General features: G+C 32.1%; 3 protein-coding genes and 1 long non-coding RNA gene across 6 annotated transcripts; 2 read left to right on the forward strand and 2 right to left on the reverse strand.

Annotated features, from left to right (window-relative positions):
- The first annotated feature begins 765 nt into the window (after nt 1-765).
- Nucleotides 766-13,583, forward strand: LOC124535549 (alkaline phosphatase-like). Of its 2 annotated transcripts, none has more exons than XM_047111779.1 (9): nt 766-881; nt 5,378-5,580; nt 7,042-7,234; nt 7,777-7,940; nt 8,649-8,862; nt 9,322-9,455; nt 10,067-10,265; nt 10,874-11,107; nt 11,404-11,437. In XM_047111779.1, the coding sequence occupies exons 1-9, from the start codon at nt 797-799 to the stop codon at nt 11,424-11,426; spliced, it is 1,449 nt and encodes a 482-aa protein (XP_046967735.1). In that variant the 5' UTR covers nt 766-796; the 3' UTR covers nt 11,427-11,437. The 2 variants fall into 2 exon arrangements, with proteins under 2 accessions (XP_046967735.1, XP_046967734.1); XM_047111778.1 differs by lacking the exon at nt 11,404-11,437 and adding an exon at nt 12,623-13,583 and having other exon boundaries at nt 768-881.
- On the reverse strand, nt 13,009-17,646 carry LOC124535551 (cytochrome b5-like). The gene is made up of 4 exons (XM_047111781.1): nt 17,373-17,646; nt 16,962-17,050; nt 16,807-16,875; nt 13,009-13,385 (listed from the first exon to the last, which is right to left on the reverse strand). The coding sequence occupies exons 1-4, from the start codon at nt 17,478-17,480 to the stop codon at nt 13,301-13,303; spliced, it is 351 nt and encodes a 116-aa protein (XP_046967737.1). The 5' UTR covers nt 17,481-17,646; the 3' UTR covers nt 13,009-13,300.
- LOC124535553 lies at nt 13,441-16,788 on the reverse strand. Of its 2 annotated transcripts, XR_006966817.1 has the most exons (4): nt 15,449-16,788; nt 15,309-15,377; nt 15,144-15,233; nt 13,441-15,003 (listed from the first exon to the last, which is right to left on the reverse strand). It is a non-coding gene; the product is annotated as an uncharacterized LOC124535553 (long non-coding RNA). The 2 variants fall into 2 exon arrangements; XR_006966816.1 differs by having other exon boundaries at nt 13,441-15,233; nt 15,449-16,787.
- A 611-nt stretch (nt 17,647-18,257) lies between the features above and the next one.
- LOC124535550 (protein LTO1 homolog) lies at nt 18,258-19,642 on the forward strand. The gene is made up of 2 exons (XM_047111780.1): nt 18,258-18,697; nt 19,374-19,642. Exons 1-2 carry the CDS (start codon nt 18,529-18,531, stop codon nt 19,616-19,618), a joined length of 414 nt encoding a protein of 137 aa, XP_046967736.1. The 5' UTR covers nt 18,258-18,528; the 3' UTR covers nt 19,619-19,642.
- Nucleotides 19,643-19,916: the final 274 nt, after the last annotated feature.

Raw genomic sequence — 19,916 nt, forward strand, 5'->3', positions numbered from 1 at the left:
TCACGTGTTTCAAACTCGGCAGTCTGGGCTTATTTCATTTATTAAATTAAGGATTTCGATTATTATTAATAATAACTTTTTTTGAACGAATTTGAAACGAGAAATCGCATATCGTATATATGATAAGTCATCCAATTTTTTTAAAACAAAAATATACATAAGGCTCCCCTCTGGGAGCGAGTAGATTAAAACCTAGGCGCTACTCAAGTACTCAATGCTAAATAGCGCATATCAGGGGATAGATGACTCTAGCGATCACCTGTAGTAGTGTTGCTTGCCGCGAAGCGTGATTTACATTTAGGATTAGGGAAAACCATAAACCTTTATAATATTACACATTCACAATTATTACTATATTTAACGAATGTAATTTCCTGTTATCCTTAAAACCATATAACAATCAATAATCGTGTATAAGTCAAATAATTAATGATTATTTAATATTTACACAGATGCAATATATTAGATTAACTATAAAACTGTTCATATATATAACATAATCTACGTACGTTTCATCAGAACAATTTATCGAGTTCAAACGTTACAAGAAGACAAATATGTCGACTCGTGATTTGGAACAATCAAGATTATGATCGATCACTAGAATTAATTTTAAAATTAATTCCAATTAAAAGATAATGATAAGATATACCCAAATTTTTGATAAATATATGTGTTACAAGTAGGAAAAGAAATTGTTCCAATGAATTTTATCTTATAAAAGTCGCATCGTGTCTAAATCAAATCAAATTTTGACGTTGACAACTCAAGTCATTGCCTTGAGTCTTCAATTTAAATGACAGTTGTCAAAATGCGCAAGAGCTGGTTGGTCGTGATTTTTGTGTTAAATGTTCTTAGTGTGCGATGTGTATTACGAAAAGGTTAGTTTTTTTTTTAATTACTTCAAATATGACAAAATGTAAGCAATGGAAATTCTATATAAATACTTTTTGGTATTGTTATATGTAGTTTAATAATTGAGAAATCGTTTTCAAGGATTGATTGCAATTGAAATATAAACTAAATGTTATTGAAGTCATTTACTTTTTATTGCTAGAGAAATTTAGTTTTTTATTTTAATATCGTGTTTTGTGAATACAAGCGGAGGTTTTCAATTGGGCGTGGTAAGACAAATCCATAACATTTTGGAGTTGTAAAAATAAAATTACGTTATATTTTTCAAAAAAAAATCGAGCCCGCCGTCAAATTGATTTTGTTAAAATAAAAATTCCGTTATTCCACGATGGGATAGTAACAGTATTGGTAATAAGACAAAAAAGTGGAAAGTAATTATAATACAACATTTTCTTGGTGGTAGGGCTTTGTGCAAGCCCGTCTGGGTAGGTACCACCCACTCATCAGTTATTCTACCGCCAAACAACAGTACTCAGTATTGTTGTGTTCCGGTCTGAAGGGTGAGTGAGCCAGTGTAACTACAGGCACAAGGGACATAACATCTTAGTTCCCAAGGTTGGTGGCACATTGACGATGTAAGGAATAGTTAATAATTCTTACAGCGTTAATGTCTATGGGCGATGGTGACCACTTACCATCAGGTGGCCCATATGCTCGTCCGCCAACCTATACCATAAAAAAAAAAAAAAAAAAAAAAAAAAAAAAAAATTAAGGAAAGTGGTTATGTTTAACAACCAGATTCTTTCATTAGTCATTGCTGTACATTAAATATGATTATATTTTTTAAAGTAATTACTAACTATTTATATATCAAGTCTTCAAGTATAAGAATCATAGGAAGCATTAGTACGTTACAGTTTTCCAAAGCTGTATTGGTAATGGCTTTGTGGGCCCTTGCACAGTAACTATTTTTGACTAATTCGCGTGCCAAACTATAAACTCCTTTAAAAATTTTGGGCTGGGAACTGCGCTACGCAGGTCATCTATACTGGCTCTAAACTTCTGTCACGTTAGTTATAGGGTCGTTATCAACCCTATTAGTGGCTTATGAGAAGCGAAACTTTTAAATGATTATAATAATACATATAATAATTCGGCCCATAACTGGGATAAATGAAATACGTCCGTTATATACTACGGGTGAGTCAGTCGGAGTTGATGCCCCACTCTCCGTGAGGAATACATAGCTGTTAAGTTGTCATTACTGAAAAAAAAAATCACCAAATAAATTTTTGGCCAGCAATTAGTTGTCGCTTGCGAATTCTCCTTTATCTTTACAAAACTTGCGCATCAGGTAAATAATTTCATCAAACCTTACCGTGGAGTCTTTGGACCCAGCAATAAGGGAAATATTGCTGTTAATCTCTTGAGTCAAGAATCTGGCATAAGACTCTTGTTTTATTTAGGTTAAGTAGTTCAGTTCTAGATTTCAAACACACCACCCACCCCTCCTACTTCCGGCTATGGTTGCAACAACTTTTTTATCTATCTGGTTTTTTAAACCTTTTTCTCTAACAGATAACAGCAATGTTTATAGAAAAACTCAATACGTTGACACATGGTTTAAACATGTATACTATATTTCTATCCCTATAATAACATTCACTCACTCACAATCCAAACTAGAATCCATAAATAACTAGTGACTAAATTTTTTTACTGTAAGTATTCCTACATCAGTTAAAACCATTGGTCCACCTTCGAAGTACGCAAGACGTACTTATTATGATACAGAGACACGAAACAATGTCGATATCAATTTAATTGCTTACAAGAAATGATATTTCCTTTTAATTATATCTATGTAGCTTGTTATCGTGGAGAGATATTAAAATTTAATACGACAATTTAATTCAACGAAAATATGAGGTTAAATAATCTGTATTATTTATGTTTAGATATATGATATGAAAGTATGTTAGTAAAAATAAGTTTAAAATATATAAAAATATTAAATTAAACGAAACTAACAAAACCACAATAAACAATCATTTGACTCTTCGTCACAATAAATAACACGATTAAAATTTGATTTTTTTTTGTCAGATTGTAGGAACTGCATGGAAACTATTAAAAAGAAAAAAATATTGGTCTTTCTTTATTATTTTACATATTGTAAAAAAATATTTACGAAGACAGTAATGCTTGTTACCATTTTGGAGAAAGGAATTTAAATTTAAATTTGGAATGAATGAAAAGAAAATAGTTGTCGGATGTCACAAAGTACAATCGTTATTTAAATGCAAGAACACGCTATCATTGTTATCTGTCAGTTCACTGTTTATCTTCATGAATACTCTAAGTACCTTCGTTTAAACTTATGTCAACGTTTAAAATACAGTTTCATTAATTAACTAGTCACTGCTAGAATCTCTGTATCTATTTAGGTATAATTACTAAATATACGATTATTGTATAAATTTAAAATTCCATATTTCCACATTTTTTTAATAAAAATAATATAATAAAACCTCCTTAATTACCTAGAACAAAATCTAAATTATATTTATTTATAATTTGTTTCGTCACACACATGAACTATTTTTAATAAAACTTCAGTAAATATTTTCGAGAAGAGAAAAATCATTTCAACAATCATCACAACATTTTCGTAATGTAATAAATAAAATGATATTACATTCGAGATTACTTTCGTAGCTACAGATTAGCAATAAAAAATTTTGAAAACGCGTCGAAATAAAACCAAAAACTACGAAATTTTCAATAATGATAGTGCTCGAATTTCGACCACAGACAAACAAAAAGTTATAATCGAGACGAATAAATTATTCATGAATTAACGAAAGATAAAACATGTTAATAGAAATTCTTCGTCACAATTATTACAATAACTTTTGATGCAAATGTATGCATTAATTTGTATTATTAAACATAATAGTAAAGAAAATATGTTACACACACGTATTAGTAATACCTCATTCAAATAGGTACATAATACTCCATATTTCCTTTTCTGTATCCTTTAAAACCGTGTAAATGATTCATTAAGATCGGTAGAGTTGAGATGTAACGAACGTTTCGAGTATATAATATTAAAGGTTAGCATAATAAACACTAAAGTACCTTTAAATATATTTTGTACTTACTACTTTCGTGGAAAATATGATTATTATATGTTAATCTGCCTGCAAGAGATCGCTATGTAGCGATAAGGCCGCCAAAATTATACGCCTTTTTTTAATGCCGAAACTATGTATTATTTATTTTCTCTGTGTTATGTATAATAAAAGTAAATACAGTTATTACATGTTAAATGTGTATTACAGTTATTATATGTGTGTGTATGTGTATATAAAAATAATAGTTATCTGGTATTCTGAATACGCAAAGTTTTTTTTAAAATATTTTATTCAAGCAAGCGCTCATATAACCTAAGAAAATAGTTATCGCCATATGTGTTTGTTTTGATTTTGACCATAAGGAGCGTATAAGGATATTACGTTCCATGTGCCTGAAATTATTAAGCTCACAATTTTTGTTTGTAGAGAATTATCAAGTGATAACAGACAGCTATATGCCTGAATCTGTTCGGATAATTCGCACTTGTATCTGAGATAGAAAATCTTACATATATTTCACGGTCATATCAATCAGCGGCGTTGGCGCAGGTCTATGTCAGTATGAGCTGCTGTGATTAGCTTATCAACAAAAACAATTTAATTGTATATTGCTTCGTTGGTCAAGTAGCCTGCTTATATGGGCACAAACACAGGATTCGTATCCATGTTGATGGAGTAAAGAGTTGAAAATGTGATACTCATAGCATTGGTACAAGGAACAATCACAAACTTGTTACTCCTGTTACTGTGGGGCAATGTATACGGTTTTACAACAGGATCCCAGAAAGCGTTCAAAATGCCTCTGCTGCCAAATTTAAAAATAATATTAAGGAACGCTTGTGTGCAAAAGGTTACTATACAGTTAATGAGTTTATGATCGATAGCACACCTTGGGAATGAAACGATCGCCTCCTGGCTATTTCATCTCATATTAAATTTTTTAAATAATATATGAGACAAATAAAAAAAAAATCCGCTGAGTTTATTTCGCCGGTTCTTCTCAGGTCAGGGTATTTTCTTTTCATGAGCGAAACCATAAATTCCACTTTACCTTACTCAATATTACCCGCCCTTATGACTAGATGATGTAGAGATGATGTAAATTTTGTGCCTCGGATCTAATTGAACGTAAAAAATAATCTATTTTATATTAATATTATAGATAGGGTTTAATAAAAATGGCGGGATTAATACGTGGGTGTCAGACTATAGTAGGACACTTCGTAAAAAAATGTAAACATTTTAAAATTTTAAATCCTTGAATCCTTGAAAACTTGAATCAACGACTTTGCAATATACAATAAATTACCAATAATTTGAGAACATGTTACATTTCGCGAGTTATTTCAGGATATTGTGTAAACTTTTAATCGTTGTTATAGATTCAGAGTACTGGAAAAATTTGGTCTCAAAAGAGTTAGAAGAAGCGTTGAACGTAAAATGGAACGAAGGTATAGCTAAGAACATTATATTGTTCATCGGCGATGGTATGGGACCGAACACAGTCACGACTACGAGGATACACAAGGGCGGGGAGAGTCATCGCCTATCGTATGAGATGTTTCCGCATGTTGGATTGTTAAAGGTACTTATATAGTTAGAAAACATATATGATAAAGAGCCTAGATGGCCCAGTGGTCAGAACGCGTGCATCTTAAACGATGATTGCGGTTCAAATCCAGACAAGCACCACTAAATATTCATGTGCTTAACTTTTATTTATAATAATCTCGTGCTCGGCAGTAAAGGAAACTTGCATGTGTCTAATTTCATATAAGTTCTGCCACATGTTTATTCCACCAACTTGCATTGGAACAACGTGGTGGAATATGTTCCAAACCTTCTCAAAGGGAGAGGAGGCGAAGCAGTGGAAAATTTACAGGCTATTGTTGTTGTTTGAGCATAAAATATCAGCCTGTACTCTTTCCACTACTGGTGTAAAGGTCTCTTGAGGAGAAGTTTTAGAGGTGCTCGTTGCTACACGCTGGTTCGATACACATGTGACAGAATTTTTGTACAACCTGTATCACTCTCAATGTTCACTGGTCAACATAAGATGAAATAGAAACAAGTTTAAGTGGATTTGAACTCGTAGTATTCTCCAACCTTTTTACGATCTTGGCTTTTGTTTAACATTTTATTAAAATAAACTAACAGTTCATTTCGCCTCGTTTCGCAAGTGTATTTATTTTAACTAACGGCATCCGTTCAAATTTAAACTGTTTAAACACAATTATTTCAAAATATAAACTGTAACTAGAATTACGTGTGAATGGAAATGTATCTCGTAGAAAACTTCCAAAAAGCAGCCCATATGATTCACTCAGTCGTGGAATGTTGAAAAGCCGCTACTGGTGATTCGCAAATATAATAAATATACTATATAAATATTGCCGAACACATGAACTTTAAAAATTAACCAGAGAGGCTCTTCTGGCTTTAACGCACGCATCTATTTATAAAATTCGAGCCAAATCGTATGAACTGTTTTCGAGATATATAAATATATATTGAGATATATAAATTGAGCTCGCGGCATATATAAACCTCTTCCCCCATTCTACCTCTCGAGGGGTGAATTAAGAATAGACAGAGTTTCTTTCGCATTTATAAAATTTTTACAATTCTTATTGAATACTATAAAATAACACAATACGATAACGATAACATTTTATTAAAGTCATTCAAAAGTTGTTCTACATCTAATTACAACAACAACAACAACAACAGCCTGTAAATTCCCACTGCTGGGCTAAAGGCCTCCTGTCCCTTTGAGGAGAAGGTTTGGAACATATTCCACCACGCTGTTCCAATGCGGGTTGGTGGAATACACATGTGGCAGAATTTCTATGAAATTTGTCACATGCAGGTTTCCTCACGATGTTTTCCTTCACCGCTGAGCACGAGATGAATTATAAACACAAATTAAGCACATGAATCAGCGGTGCCTGCCTGGGTTTGAACCCGCAATCATCGGTTAAGATGCACGCGTTCTAACCACTGGGCCATCTCGACTCATCTAATTACAATTTTATTAAATTTTCAGACTTATTCTGCTGACAAAATGGTTCCCGACTCAGCTTCTACTGCAACAGCATTGCTGTGTGGCGAAAAGGTTAACCAGAATACAGTTGGTGTTGCCTCGTCTGTGCTGCACAGAGATTGTGCCGCGTCTTTGAACCCTGGTGCTAAGTTAGATTCCTTAGCTTCATTGGCTATAAAAGCTGGAAAGAGTGCTGGTTAGTACACAATAATAAGTATAAGTATTTATATCACCAAGCAATACTCTTCAGAAATAGTTATTGCCCATAAAGATTAATGCCTTTTTTAGATTATGACGAATATGAACAAGTAAGTATGTAGGACTAGGAAAGAAGTAAGTATTAAGAAATATACGAGACGAAAGAGTTTTGATAATAAAATAAACATACATATGTACCTACGTTATTACGAGTATAACAAATAATGACCACGCGCTAAATCTGTAGGCGATAAATGAAACCACTTAATAAATTGTCATCTTTATTAAAAAAGTTAAAAAGCCAAATCCTGTATAATTTGTAATGTTTTTTATTACGCATTATTAAGACTGACGTTTGTCGATTTGAACTCTTTAAGAAAATACAATTTGTGCGACATAATCTGTGCACTCTTGGCCAAAACAAAAAAAAAAAAAAACGAAAATATAATTGTATTTCAATATATTTTCAAATGCTTATGTTCTAGCTCTTTCTTCATTTCGTAATACGTATATTGATAATGGTTAATCCCATTATTCCAGGTTTTGTGACGACGATGCGCGTGACGCACGCCACGCCCGGTCCTGTTTACGCACATAGCGCGGCTCGTCAGTGGGAATGCGACAGCAGCATGCCTGCGGGTTCTGAACAGTGCAAGGACATCGCCAGACAACTGATAGAAGATTTCCCTGGGAGAGATCTTAATGTAAGTAAGGAGGAGTTCTATTATAAATATATAAATTAAATAAATAAATATGAGACAACATCACATTCATTACTCTGATCCCAATGTAAGTAGCTGAAGCACTTGTGTTATGGAAATCAGAAGTAACGACGGTACCACAAACACCCAGACCCAAGACAACATAGAAAAGTAATGGTCATCTATATCGACTCGGCCGGGAATCAAACCCGAGACCACAGAGTGGCGTACACATGAAAACCGGTGTACACACCACTCGACCATGGAGGTCGTTGACATACAACAACAGCCTGTAATTTCCCACTACTGGCCTCCTCTCCCTTTGAGGAAAAGATAACACATTCCACCACGCTGTTCTAATGCGGATTGGTGAAATATGTGTGTTTCAGATAGGCAGAATTTTTATGAAATTAGACATATGCAGGTTTCCTCACGATGTTTTGCTTCACCGCCGAGCACGATATGAATTATAAACACAAATTAAGCACATATATATAGTGATACTTGCCTGGGTTTGAACTCGCCATCATTGGTTAAGATGCACGCGTTCTAACCACGCGGCCATTTACTGACAACGTAATACGTATCTGCTGATGTTTTATTTAGCATTAGCTAAGGGGGGGTCATTTATAACATAATGTATCTTCAACCATTGGTATATTGACACATCATCCTACCCTCAATTCATCATTAATACACCATATTTCTTAGGTTATCATGGGAGGTGGCAGACAGAGTTTGGTAGCCAATGCAACAGACACACCTGGTGATCCGACCAGTACATGGGGATGCTCGAGAGCTGATGGAAGAGACCTCATACAAGAATACAGGAATGACAAACAAAGCAGAGGTCTGAAATATAGCGTCGTCTCAAATAATAGGGAACTTCAGAATTTAAATGTGAATGAAACTGATTATCTTTTGGGTAAGTCGTCTTTTGCTTACCGATATTTTGTTTTACATCAGTCAAAAATTTCTCTCATTTAAATGTTGCTAATATGAATAATGTATCAATCATATTATATTTTCAAATTGTATACATAGTATAGAGCAGATATAAGCAGATCCATTTAAAATTGAAATTAAAAAAAAAGAAACATAAAAATTACAAATACGCTCATTGCTTTGATCAAAATTTCCTATATCATTGGATCTTCACGAATCTTTACACTTCACATTAAATTTAAATAAAATTCAATTCAATTAAATAAGTGAGCGAGCCAGTGTAACTAACTACAGGCACAATGGACATAACATCTTAGTTACCAAGGTTGGTGGCACATTTGATGTAAGGAATAGTTAATATTTCTTCATCGTCATTGTCTATGGGCGATGGTGACCAATACGAATAAAATCAACTTCATAAGACATTGTTCCATTACAGGAATTTTCGCCAACGCACATTTGGCGTATGACAACGAGAGGAACACGGGCCCTGAGGGGATGCCCTCCATCACAGACATGGTAGAAGCTGCTATCAAAGTTCTCAAGAAAAACTCTAATGGATTCTTTCTAATGGTTCGTACTAAATATATAACAGTTGTTGGTAGCATCTCGCCGTGGACTAAGCTACCGCTTTTACTTAAGAGTTAATTGTCAATATTTCATCAAATTCAGTTCCGTGGTTTGGCTGTGAAAGCTACATCCAAAGCTAAATTTGAATTTATAATGTAATTATAGATTTAGGTGGCAATGGACAATCTATGGTAGACAAAGATATGGCCACTTTCCTAGAGATATTTACTTTACTTACTTTTAGTGAAAATTTTACATTTGTCCTCTTATAAAAGTATTATGTCTGTTATTTTTAATGTTAATTTTATCTCATAATACATCAAAAATTCGGAATCAAAAAATGGACTCGCACGAAAGGATTTGATGAAACATAAAATCAATAAAAAAAATTTTTTTAGATAACAATTTCTTCAATTTTTGTTGTCATATGTAAATTTCGAATAATAATAAAACTTTAAACAGCCAATTTAATACTTTAAAACCATATGTGATATACTCATATATATAGCACAATGAACCGAAAACATCCCATGTATCTCTGTTATGGGTGACAGGAAAAACACGAAACAAAATCGAATGAAAGCTACATACTCGTGTAACTGAATCTCTTGAAGGTAGAAGGTGGTAACATAGACATGGCTCACCACCGCGGCCGCGCCAAGCTCGCCGTGAGCGAGGCGGCCGCCATGGAGCGCGCCGTGCGCGCCGCGCTCGCGCTGGCCGACGCGCGCGACACGCTGCTAGTGGTCACCAGCGACCACACGCACACGCTCTCCATCAACGGCTACCCCGACAGGGGCGCTAACATTTTCGGTAACTATTGACACGTAGCTTAAAATAAGTAGCAGTACATATAGAATTATACATATTTGAAAGTAAATAAATAGCAGACCCTACTAGGAATTTTATAATATTAACGTAACATTTTGATATTATCTTAATAGCTTAAGTAGTTAGTAAGGTAAAGCTTGATGAAGCTTTTAGCGCCACTACTCCAAGGGTTTCGACAAAAAAATGGGACAAAAAAGTAATTTGACACGAATACTTAGATCTTTTTTTAATAATTTTAAGCGTTTAATGTTATTAATTCTTATGTTAATAATAAAACAAAACCAATGTTACCTAATAGCAAATCCCTTCGAGTACGAAGAAAGATGGCAGGTATTAGGAACCCTATTTTCTCTTCTGTGCATAATTTCACGATGATAAGTTGAAGTAATCGTCACGTGACCATGACAAACAAACGAGCTAACTTTCACATTTATAATGTGTAAAGATACGTGTGATATAAGGTTCGGTCAGATCAGTATTTAAGAAGCCGAAATATCAAAGATATTAAAAAATAAATTAATTGAATATTGAACTTTATGAAGTAGTCAATAAGGTTTGCTTTAATAAAAATATAATTTTTCTTCAAATAGGTGTAGTGGGACCGTCAAGATTCGATGGATTAAACTACACAGCGATATCGTATGGCACGGGAGGTCCAGGTTCCTTCCAGTACTCAATAGAGACCAATGAGACGGGAGCGCCTCACATTGTAAGGAAAAACCCGACCGTTGAGGAGACAGACTCGTACAAGTACGAGCAAATCGCGTCCGTGCCGCTCGACGAAAATAGTCACGGCGGTGGTGACGTCATCGTGTATGCGCGAGGTGAGATAAAGTAACAGCCTGTAAATTTCCCACTGCTGAGATAAGGCCTCCTCTTCCACTAAGGAGAGTTGTTGGAATGCACATGTGGCAGAATTTCGAGGAAATTCGACACATGCAGGTTTCCTCACGATGATTTTCTTCACCACCCCGTGCACGAGATGAATTATAAACACAATTAAGCACATATATATAGTGGTGCTTGCCTGGGTTTGAACCCGCAATCATCGGTTAAGATGCACGCGTTCTAACCACTGGGCCATCTCCGAGGTGAGATAACTGTTGTTAATGATACCGAGGTGAGATAACTCAGTATCATTAACAACCTACATTTAAGGGAAAAAATTGAAACTGTTTGTTGAATAAGGAAGGAATATGTTCCTAACCTTCTCCTCAAAGGGAGAGGAGGCCTTTAGCCCAGCAGTGGGAATTTACAGGCTGTTGTTGTTGATGCTGTTGTTAAAGTCTGTTCAGTTAATTAATTTTGCTTTGCTCAAATTTGTAAAAAAAATATTAAATAAAGCGCGAAGTTTCGTGAGACCCACTATTATTTACTAAATGACTTTGAATATTAGAGTATTATATATAAAGACAGACAAGTTACTAAGGTTAAGTACTAAGTACTCAGTAAGTTACGATACAGCAAGATCGACAATGGATAAGATTAAGATATCGTTGGAATTTCCAATCGATTCGGCGACTTTTATATGTTGTTCTCCAGTCAATATAGGCAGTTTTAGTAGTTTTTGTTACCTGGAGAACTGAATAAAAACATGCTAGAATTAGTGGGAAATTCGATCAGTACTTCATTACCGATCTTACCCCAACGCAAGTAAGAGGAAAAATATATAAACAACAACATTAGTTAAATATGAATTATATATTACATTTACTTTATTACAATTTCAAGTATGTTAAATTTTATCGTATTTTTGGCGACGATCTATTGATATCAAAACCTAATCAGTTATAAAATAAGCCACTTCATAAAGGAAGCCATCAATTTTCCATAGTTTCTGATCAACAACAACTGCTTGTAAATTCCCACTGCTGGGCTAAAGGCCTCCTCTCCCTTTGAGGAGAAGGTTTGAAACATATTCCACCACGCTGTTCCAATGCGGGTTGGTGGAATACACATGTGGCAGAATTTCTATGAAATTTGTCACATGCAGGTTTCCTCACGATGTTTTCCTTCAACGCTGAGCACGAGATGAATTATAAAGACAAATTAAGCACATGAATCATCGGTGCTTGCCTGGATTCGAACCCGCAATCATCGGTTAAGATGCACGCGTTCTAACCACTGAGCCATCTCGACTCCTGTTCCTGATCAATCAAGTCAAATTAATGTCTACTCCTCAATCTGTTTGTTTTTTAATTTGTTGGTTAGTTTCATAGGCTATACTTAAATACATGTTTTTTTTTTTTTTTTTTTTTTTTTTTTTTTTTTTTTTTTTTTTTTTTTTTTTTTTTTTTTAAATGTAAAGTAAACACTTTCATAATCCATCTATTTTTCAGGTCCGTACGCTCATCTGTTTCACAACGTTCATGAACAACACTACGTGTTCCATGTGCTTTCTTACGCGGCTAAAATCGGGCCTTATTCCGCGGGAAATAACGTACAATGCAATGTTGCCATACTATGTGTGGCAGTATTATACTTAGTACTTTTTAGACGATAATTTCTAATACTACGGGTTTTTGTATGATAGACTATTTATTATTTTTTTTTATTTAGGTTTATGAATTATCATATAGTACTCATGATATTTACGTAAATAATGTAGATACAGTAATATAATGACATGTATGCATTTTGTCATTTATGTTACTAAATATACGTAATTTTATTTATACTGTAAATAACGTTTGATAATTATTTGTAAAATAAATAAAACAAAATATCGATTTTACTTTTTTATTATCACATAATTTTATAAATTATTCAGTAATAGGTTATACAGCAATGTAAAAACGATGCATTTAGTAAATGTTTAGACATTATAAACAAGAAAAAATACAAAATTGTACAAATGCTCTGAGCTTTTAAACATAAACAAAAATATTAGACACAGCCCATTGTAAAATCAATATATAAAATTGCAACAAGTTTTTTTACTCTGGTAACACTAATCACTACACTTAGCTAAAAGCCAGCATTTTAAATAATTGGACCCGATTTAGACGAGAATATGTTTACTTGCTTGCCAGGTATTTCTTTACAACGACACCTATCACTAGCGCTCCTGCTAGAGCGACTAATGCCCATTTGAGCTTCGAGCTGAAACAAAAATTATGATTAGAAGCTGGCAAAGATTTATGATACATTACAACTTATTATAATAAATTACCATTTTTGAATATTATATATTATATGACAGTTCAGGTCAAAAGTAAAAATGTATTCGATTTTAAATAGACGATAAAACTGTCTCCATTGTACTGGCATTGTAAGCTTTTTTTATGTTTTATTTTTATATAGAGTATAAAATAATGAATTTTTAAAAATAAATTGCTGATAAATTCATCTGAATTAGCAGTATTTTCAAATACCATTACATCAGGTTGTATGAAATTGGGGTAAAATTTAAATAGTTCATAAACAATGACATACTTATAAAATACATACAGAGTACCATACACACTTTTAAATAAATCGAAATCAAAAGGGGACAAGAACATTATGGTTACATAGTTTTAATATATGTATGTACATTTAAAATATGCACACGCTCTATTCATAGATATAGTACGTATACGTAACACCTTAATTGAGATGCCTTATCTAAAGTACTTTAATCTAACATTAATAATACTTATCTGTTACATCATTACTGTTTACATTATTTACAATGGTTATCTTAAGCAATATCTAATTAAAAACTACTGCACAATATTCAGTAATATTTACTAGTATCGGATTTACTACATTAAAAAAAAAACGTTGGCAAAACGTTGACATTCCTCTCAAACGCACAACACAACAATTAATTTTTACTCTTTATTATAAAACATATTAAATAATTCTATCTAGCCTTGACGATTTCGCATGGTTCTCTTGGTGGTAGGGCTTTGTGCAAGCCTGTCCGGGTCGGTAATCATAACAATCCACCAATCGGATAAATGAATTCGCAAAGCAAAAAGTACAAGATATTTGTCATCTATACATATAATAAAATTGGAGTGTCTGTTTGTAATATTAAAATAGCTCTTTTTTTCTTCAACGCATATGTATGTATATTACGATACATATATCAAAAAACATTTTTAACATTTTTTTCGGTCTATCTGTATGTCTGTCTGTTTGTTCCTGCTAATCTCTGGAACGGCTGGACAGATTTTGACGGGACTTTCGCTGGCAAATAATTGATATAATAGGGTACTTAGGTTACAATAATATATTTTTTGTTACAAGGTCTCGGGCACAGCTAGTTTTTATATATAGTTAGATCGATATTATGTTTCAGTGAAAGAATCACTATTTTAGTGGACCCTAATATCACCGCTCTCAAAGACCTGGGGACTTCTAAATACTAAGAAAATGAAAAAAACAAGAATGTAGAGCATTCATTATATTCAATGGCGATAAATATTTTCCTCGCCGTGCCACTCCGTGCGACTTGGTGGTTTAAAATCTTTGATTGAAATTTTTGATCTTTGATTACGATACCACTACATTATAGACACTCAATAAAAATCTTAATCTCGTCTACAAACCAAAATGTAATTAAGGTAACTTTAAAAATGTTATGTTTGCGCTATGGAAACAATATGTATGGTATAATAAATTAATATCTCGTATACTTCAATCATTAGCTAACAACGATAGAACTAGCGTCTAATAATAAATTAAAAAAAATAACCTTTCATTGCATGGATATCCGCGTGGTCTTGGTTCACTTAAAAAAAAGGTTGTATTTTGAAAATTGTTTTGTTATGACTGAATAGTTATGAGTTCAAATCAAATGTTTAAATTAAAAAAAGCAATAAAATAGTAATAGTTTAATTATAAAAAAAAAATTAAGATTTAAAAATAAACCTTTTTCGAGGGACGGTTATCGATTGAACTCTTTTTTCCGTCTTTGGTGAAGTCGGTGTTTTAAATGACGACTTTGGCGCAACGGGTTTACTGTAGTTAGATTTAATATTAAATTAAATATAAAAAAAAAAACCATATATAACATTCAAAAACGCAAAAGCTAACCTGCTCGCTGGACCATCGAATGTTCTCCACGATTTTTCGGGTGGTATCATTTTTGGTAAATGTGGACAACTAAGTTAATTCATAATTAGAATTTGGAAAAAAAATTAAAAACTTTAATAAAAAAAAAAAAAAAAATTAACCTGGCAGCAGAACAAATAGAACACTTTGACGAACGCGGAGAACTGTAAACACAATTACTTTAATTATTACGAAAAAAAAAAAAACGTAATTATACTATAATTCAACTTATATGTATTATCTGTATAAAATACGACATATAAAAATAATATCTACGAAACTACTTTATCTCTCGGCCGGTTCGTGAGTTTATAGAGCGTTAACACCGTAATACGTTGTCGTAACACTTACGTATAAATGGTTTTCCTAACATACTCAAGGTTTTGTAAAACAAACATATAAAAAGGAAATATATTTGGAGTATGGTAAATATTGTTTAATTTAGAAGTTGAATCAATGTATTGGTATGTATCAGGAATTTCACTATCAAAACATAATAAAATACATAATACTCTATTATATCACAAGTTGTAGTCAATTTGTTGAATTCTTTACAATTATATAAGTTGCCCGACAAACGGCCTACATAAAATGCCTTTGACTTTCACTATGCTAGAGTTATATCAATGATCTATGGAGGCTTTCTTAACAATAAAGTATGTTTTGTAGTTATCTACATTATCTATCATAATAATTAATAAGACATAACCTTGCTTTTTTCTTTGAACTTGATTTACAACTGTAAAAAAATAATGAAAAATTAAATCAGTATAACTTCACTTAAATACTTAGCTATTTGTAATTATATATTATTACAAGTGATTCGTCCAAAATTCGCACAGCAATTTATTAACAAACAACATTATATAATATAAAAATATTTTATTCTTTATAAAGTAATTAACTAAGTATTTTTATAGGTCAGAAGAGAAATTGATTTAGATGATTAGTTGTGACACTTACCCTCTACATACAAACAAACAAATTTTATATCTATTAATATAGAATATCAGCTGTGATATATGTCTGTATGTATTTAATTGTATGTTGATTTATAAATTAACTGATATCAATCACTTCTAAAGAACATGTCAATAATTAAGGCTACTTTTTATAGAGCTTCGAATGTGATTTTTTTTTTATATACAAAACTAAACACAAAATGAAAAAATGTTTGTTTGTACAAGTCATTACATAAAAATTATTAAATTTGCTAAATTAATGTTAAGTCAAATCAATTTTGCTTTGAGAATTTAGTATTAAAGAAATTAACTGAGATTTAAAATAAAAATTGTTTGGTTTTTGTCTTATCAACATTAAAATCTTTATGTTAACAATATAGATTTTAACTAATTATAAAGTTTGGTTGAGAGAAACCACATATCAAATGAAAATAATAAGGTAAAATTTCTTAAACCTATACTACTCCAAACATTTTGAAAATTGTAAAGTTATTTAATTAAAAAATTTAAGTACTTACCATGGCAAAACGACACTATTCCTATCTTCAGGATTCAGGGACCCGATTTTATACTTTTTTAAAAGTTCTCTGAAATATTAATTTCATATAATTACTTTTATAATTAAGTTAATACAAATTTATTAAAAATAATTGCAGTATCATATATAACAAACCTTGCATCATCACTATGTCCCACATCTTCAAATTCTCGGCTTCCATCTTTACCAGCAACATCCAATAAGGAATCCTCACCACCAGGATGCTAGAAAAAAATCATATGATGTCAAGGTCTTAATTATTCAGCCATGGAGTGTAAAAATATAAAAAAGTTGCAGTTTCGATCTTGACCCCTAGAGATCCACTTTCGTCCATTGTCGTCCACCCCGACCATAAGGCTTAATAAGAAAAGTTTGCAGTTGTTATCATTATTCCTCTAATTACGAATTGATAAGTTACATATGAGTTAAATTTATTAAAACTAAATCAGCTGATGAAAAATAATGTCAGTAACGTGCTGTCACTCCGCACCAGATGATTATTTTTTTTTTTTAAATTGAATTATCGTCATTTTAAAAATAATTTACCTCAGTTAAAAAGTTCGTAACATCGTAAACATCATTGTGAATTATAATCCAAACACTGCTCTTCCGTCTGTGTTTTTTAACTTCTTCTAATGATATTATTCGAGCCATTTTAAGTAAAATTTTACTCAAGTGAGATTATGAACTGTGTTGCCTAAACACGAGTAAGACAAAGTGATAAGCACAAATTATTTATAAAGTACATAGATAGCCTTGAACTGAATTTGCTATTACTGTGATTTGACTATACTATAACAGATACAATCAAATGTCATATTATGAAAAATCATTAGGTAGTACAGTTGACTTTTGGTTTGACGTTTATAAGTAATGTAAAAGACAAAGGTACATTTGAAAAGTAAATTATTTTTATTTACTACATAAACTCAGCTTAGATGTTAAGGCACATTTTTGTATACTAAGGCAAATATCATTCCCTTGTATAATTTACGCTTGTTTCCAAAGGTTGATCATTCAATAAAAAGCTGCGTCTGGGCCAATTGTGCAGTAGATGATTGAGACTGATGATTAAGACTAACAAACGACTGGGTGGGCTCCTACCCAATCACGTTCGACTTGAAATAAATATTTTTCTTCATTTTAAAGATGACCCAGGACAATTGAGATCCACGAGATGTATTTACCTTTTCAATGAAAGAATAATTGTCAAAAGAGATTCAAAGTCCCTACGAAAAAGAGGATTCTCGTGATATTATCATCCAGTATCTAAATTACAAACCAGGTCTTACGTTATCTTATTTACAATGTATCGTGCGTTTCTTTTTATGACAAAGGTGAATAACAAGACATTAAATTAATAATTTTATAATGTAGTATAATATTTTACAATTTAAATATTATTTTTTCTTTCATTTTTTATCTGTAGTTTTTATTGTCATTTGTCAGCTTAGCGATTTTGTCTCGTAAATAAAGAGTAAACTTATGTAAACATAACCTATTGAAAAAACTTAATTTTTAAAATTTACTTAAAGATAACTATGACTATGATTTTAGAGCAATTCTATGAACGAATATTCAGTCAAATATATTGATTATTTTCTACGTGTTCTGAAAAGTTTAACATCAAGTTAAATTAACCTATTAAGTTAAATTATATGCTATTGTTATATTACGAACAAAATACAATTTTATTTAATAAATGGCTGACAAAACTGATTTTAATGATGTTCTTGAAAATATATTTCTAAGTGAAAATACGCAGTGTGAGTTAAGTTATGAGGAGGGTTATAAAGTAGGCAGCGAAGCAGGTAATCCAGAAGGTTACCACCTGGGTTATCATAGAGGTGCCGAATTGGGGAGAGAACTTGGTAAGTAATTTATTTTATATTATGTTTAATTCGATTTAAGAACAAAATTCCCGAACTTTATAATAAATCTATGAAATTAATGATAGTTGCATTTAGTAATGAGTTGTTCAATTATTTATAGGTTATTCTGCAACTTATCTAGGAGAAATACTTTAACTAATTGTAGGCCGTAGAACGTAAGGTATTAAAAGTGTCATTGAATTGTGCTATACAGACCCCGCTTAATCTATTGTAGTCAGATGCAAAATCCTTAATTCCAGGCACTTCATATTGAATTTGCAGATAATGGTATAGTCTGAGACCAACAGAGAAACGGTTAAAAAGTATTTTAATAAAGTTTTTGGGCGAAGGGATGATTACGATACTGGATGCTTGTTGTGCTAAGCTCAGCTGGTATAAGAGCATGAAATAAAGTGAATACTATCTATATACTTTATTCTAAATATGTATTAGTGTGAAAATTTGATAAGTAGTGTATATAAGTTGACTGTAAGAGCACTGCCATCAATCAAGTCCAGATTGACGGGTTTGAATGGTATTGTCAACATTTACTTGGTCTGAGGGTTACTTATACTATATTAATTAGATTAATTTCGTCTTGACCAGACAAATAATCTCGGAAGAGTTAAACATTCACAGATTATCAGTATAAAGATATTAAGAAATTATTTTTCAGGTCACTATCTTAGTATAGTTTCATTCCACATAGAAAACAAAGACAAACCAGACGCACAATATTCAGAAAAGATTGTGAAGCAATTAGAAAAAGTAAAAGAGCTCATCGATACATTCCCACGTGAAAATTCAGAAGATCAAGACATTCTTGGTCTTGCGGAAACTATTAGAGCACAGTATAAGAAAGCTTGTGCGCTTTTAAAGATATCATCAGTCAATCCCTATGGTGCTGACGTATCTTTTTAAAAATATAACCTTTTTTAAATGTAAGTTATATATTATATATATTTTTTATAATATTTGATTTAATAGTTTTAACGATTGTAAATAAAATATTTTATATTATGTCATTATCTGTAAGAAACAATCTGTATCTTGCTGTGTAGAAATATTCAAACATATGGAAATGAACATATAAGTAAGGGTATTGTATAAAGCAAATTATAGTGATATAAAAATGGTTATCCCTTCTCAATGTTTAATGTTTTTTATTCATATTTTTGCAGGTTAGAACACTACTGTTTGACATTGCCGAAGTAAAAAC

The sequence above is a fragment of the Vanessa cardui genome, chromosome 15 (genome assembly GCF_905220365.1).
Source record: "Vanessa cardui chromosome 15, ilVanCard2.1, whole genome shotgun sequence".
Taxonomy (NCBI): Eukaryota; Metazoa; Arthropoda; class Insecta; order Lepidoptera; family Nymphalidae; genus Vanessa; species Vanessa cardui.

Excerpts from the sequence above, each read along its gene's own strand:
- LOC124535551 (XM_047111781.1), bottom strand. The coding sequence starts at position 17,480 with ATGGCTCGAATAATATCATTAGAAGAAGTTAAAAAACACAGACGGAAG. Across the intron at positions 17,051-17,372 it reads TTACGAACTTTTTAACTGAG|CATCCTGGTGGTGAGGATTC; the intron begins GTAAATTATTTT and ends ATTTTTTTCTAG. Across the intron at positions 16,876-16,961 it reads GGACATAGTGATGATGCAAG|AGAACTTTTAAAAAAGTATA; the intron begins GTTTGTTATATA and ends TTAATATTTCAG.
- LOC124535550 (XM_047111780.1), top strand. The coding sequence starts at position 18,529 with ATGGCTGACAAAACTGATTTTAATGATGTTCTTGAAAATATATTTCTA. Across the intron at positions 18,698-19,373 it reads CGAATTGGGGAGAGAACTTG|GTCACTATCTTAGTATAGTT; the intron begins GTAAGTAATTTA and ends ATTATTTTTCAG.
- LOC124535549 (XM_047111778.1), top strand. The coding sequence starts at position 797 with ATGACAGTTGTCAAAATGCGCAAGAGCTGGTTGGTCGTGATTTTTGTG. Across the intron at positions 5,581-7,041 it reads CGCATGTTGGATTGTTAAAG|ACTTATTCTGCTGACAAAAT; the intron begins GTACTTATATAG and ends TTAAATTTTCAG. Across the intron at positions 9,456-10,066 it reads CTAATGGATTCTTTCTAATG|GTAGAAGGTGGTAACATAGA; the intron begins GTTCGTACTAAA and ends AATCTCTTGAAG.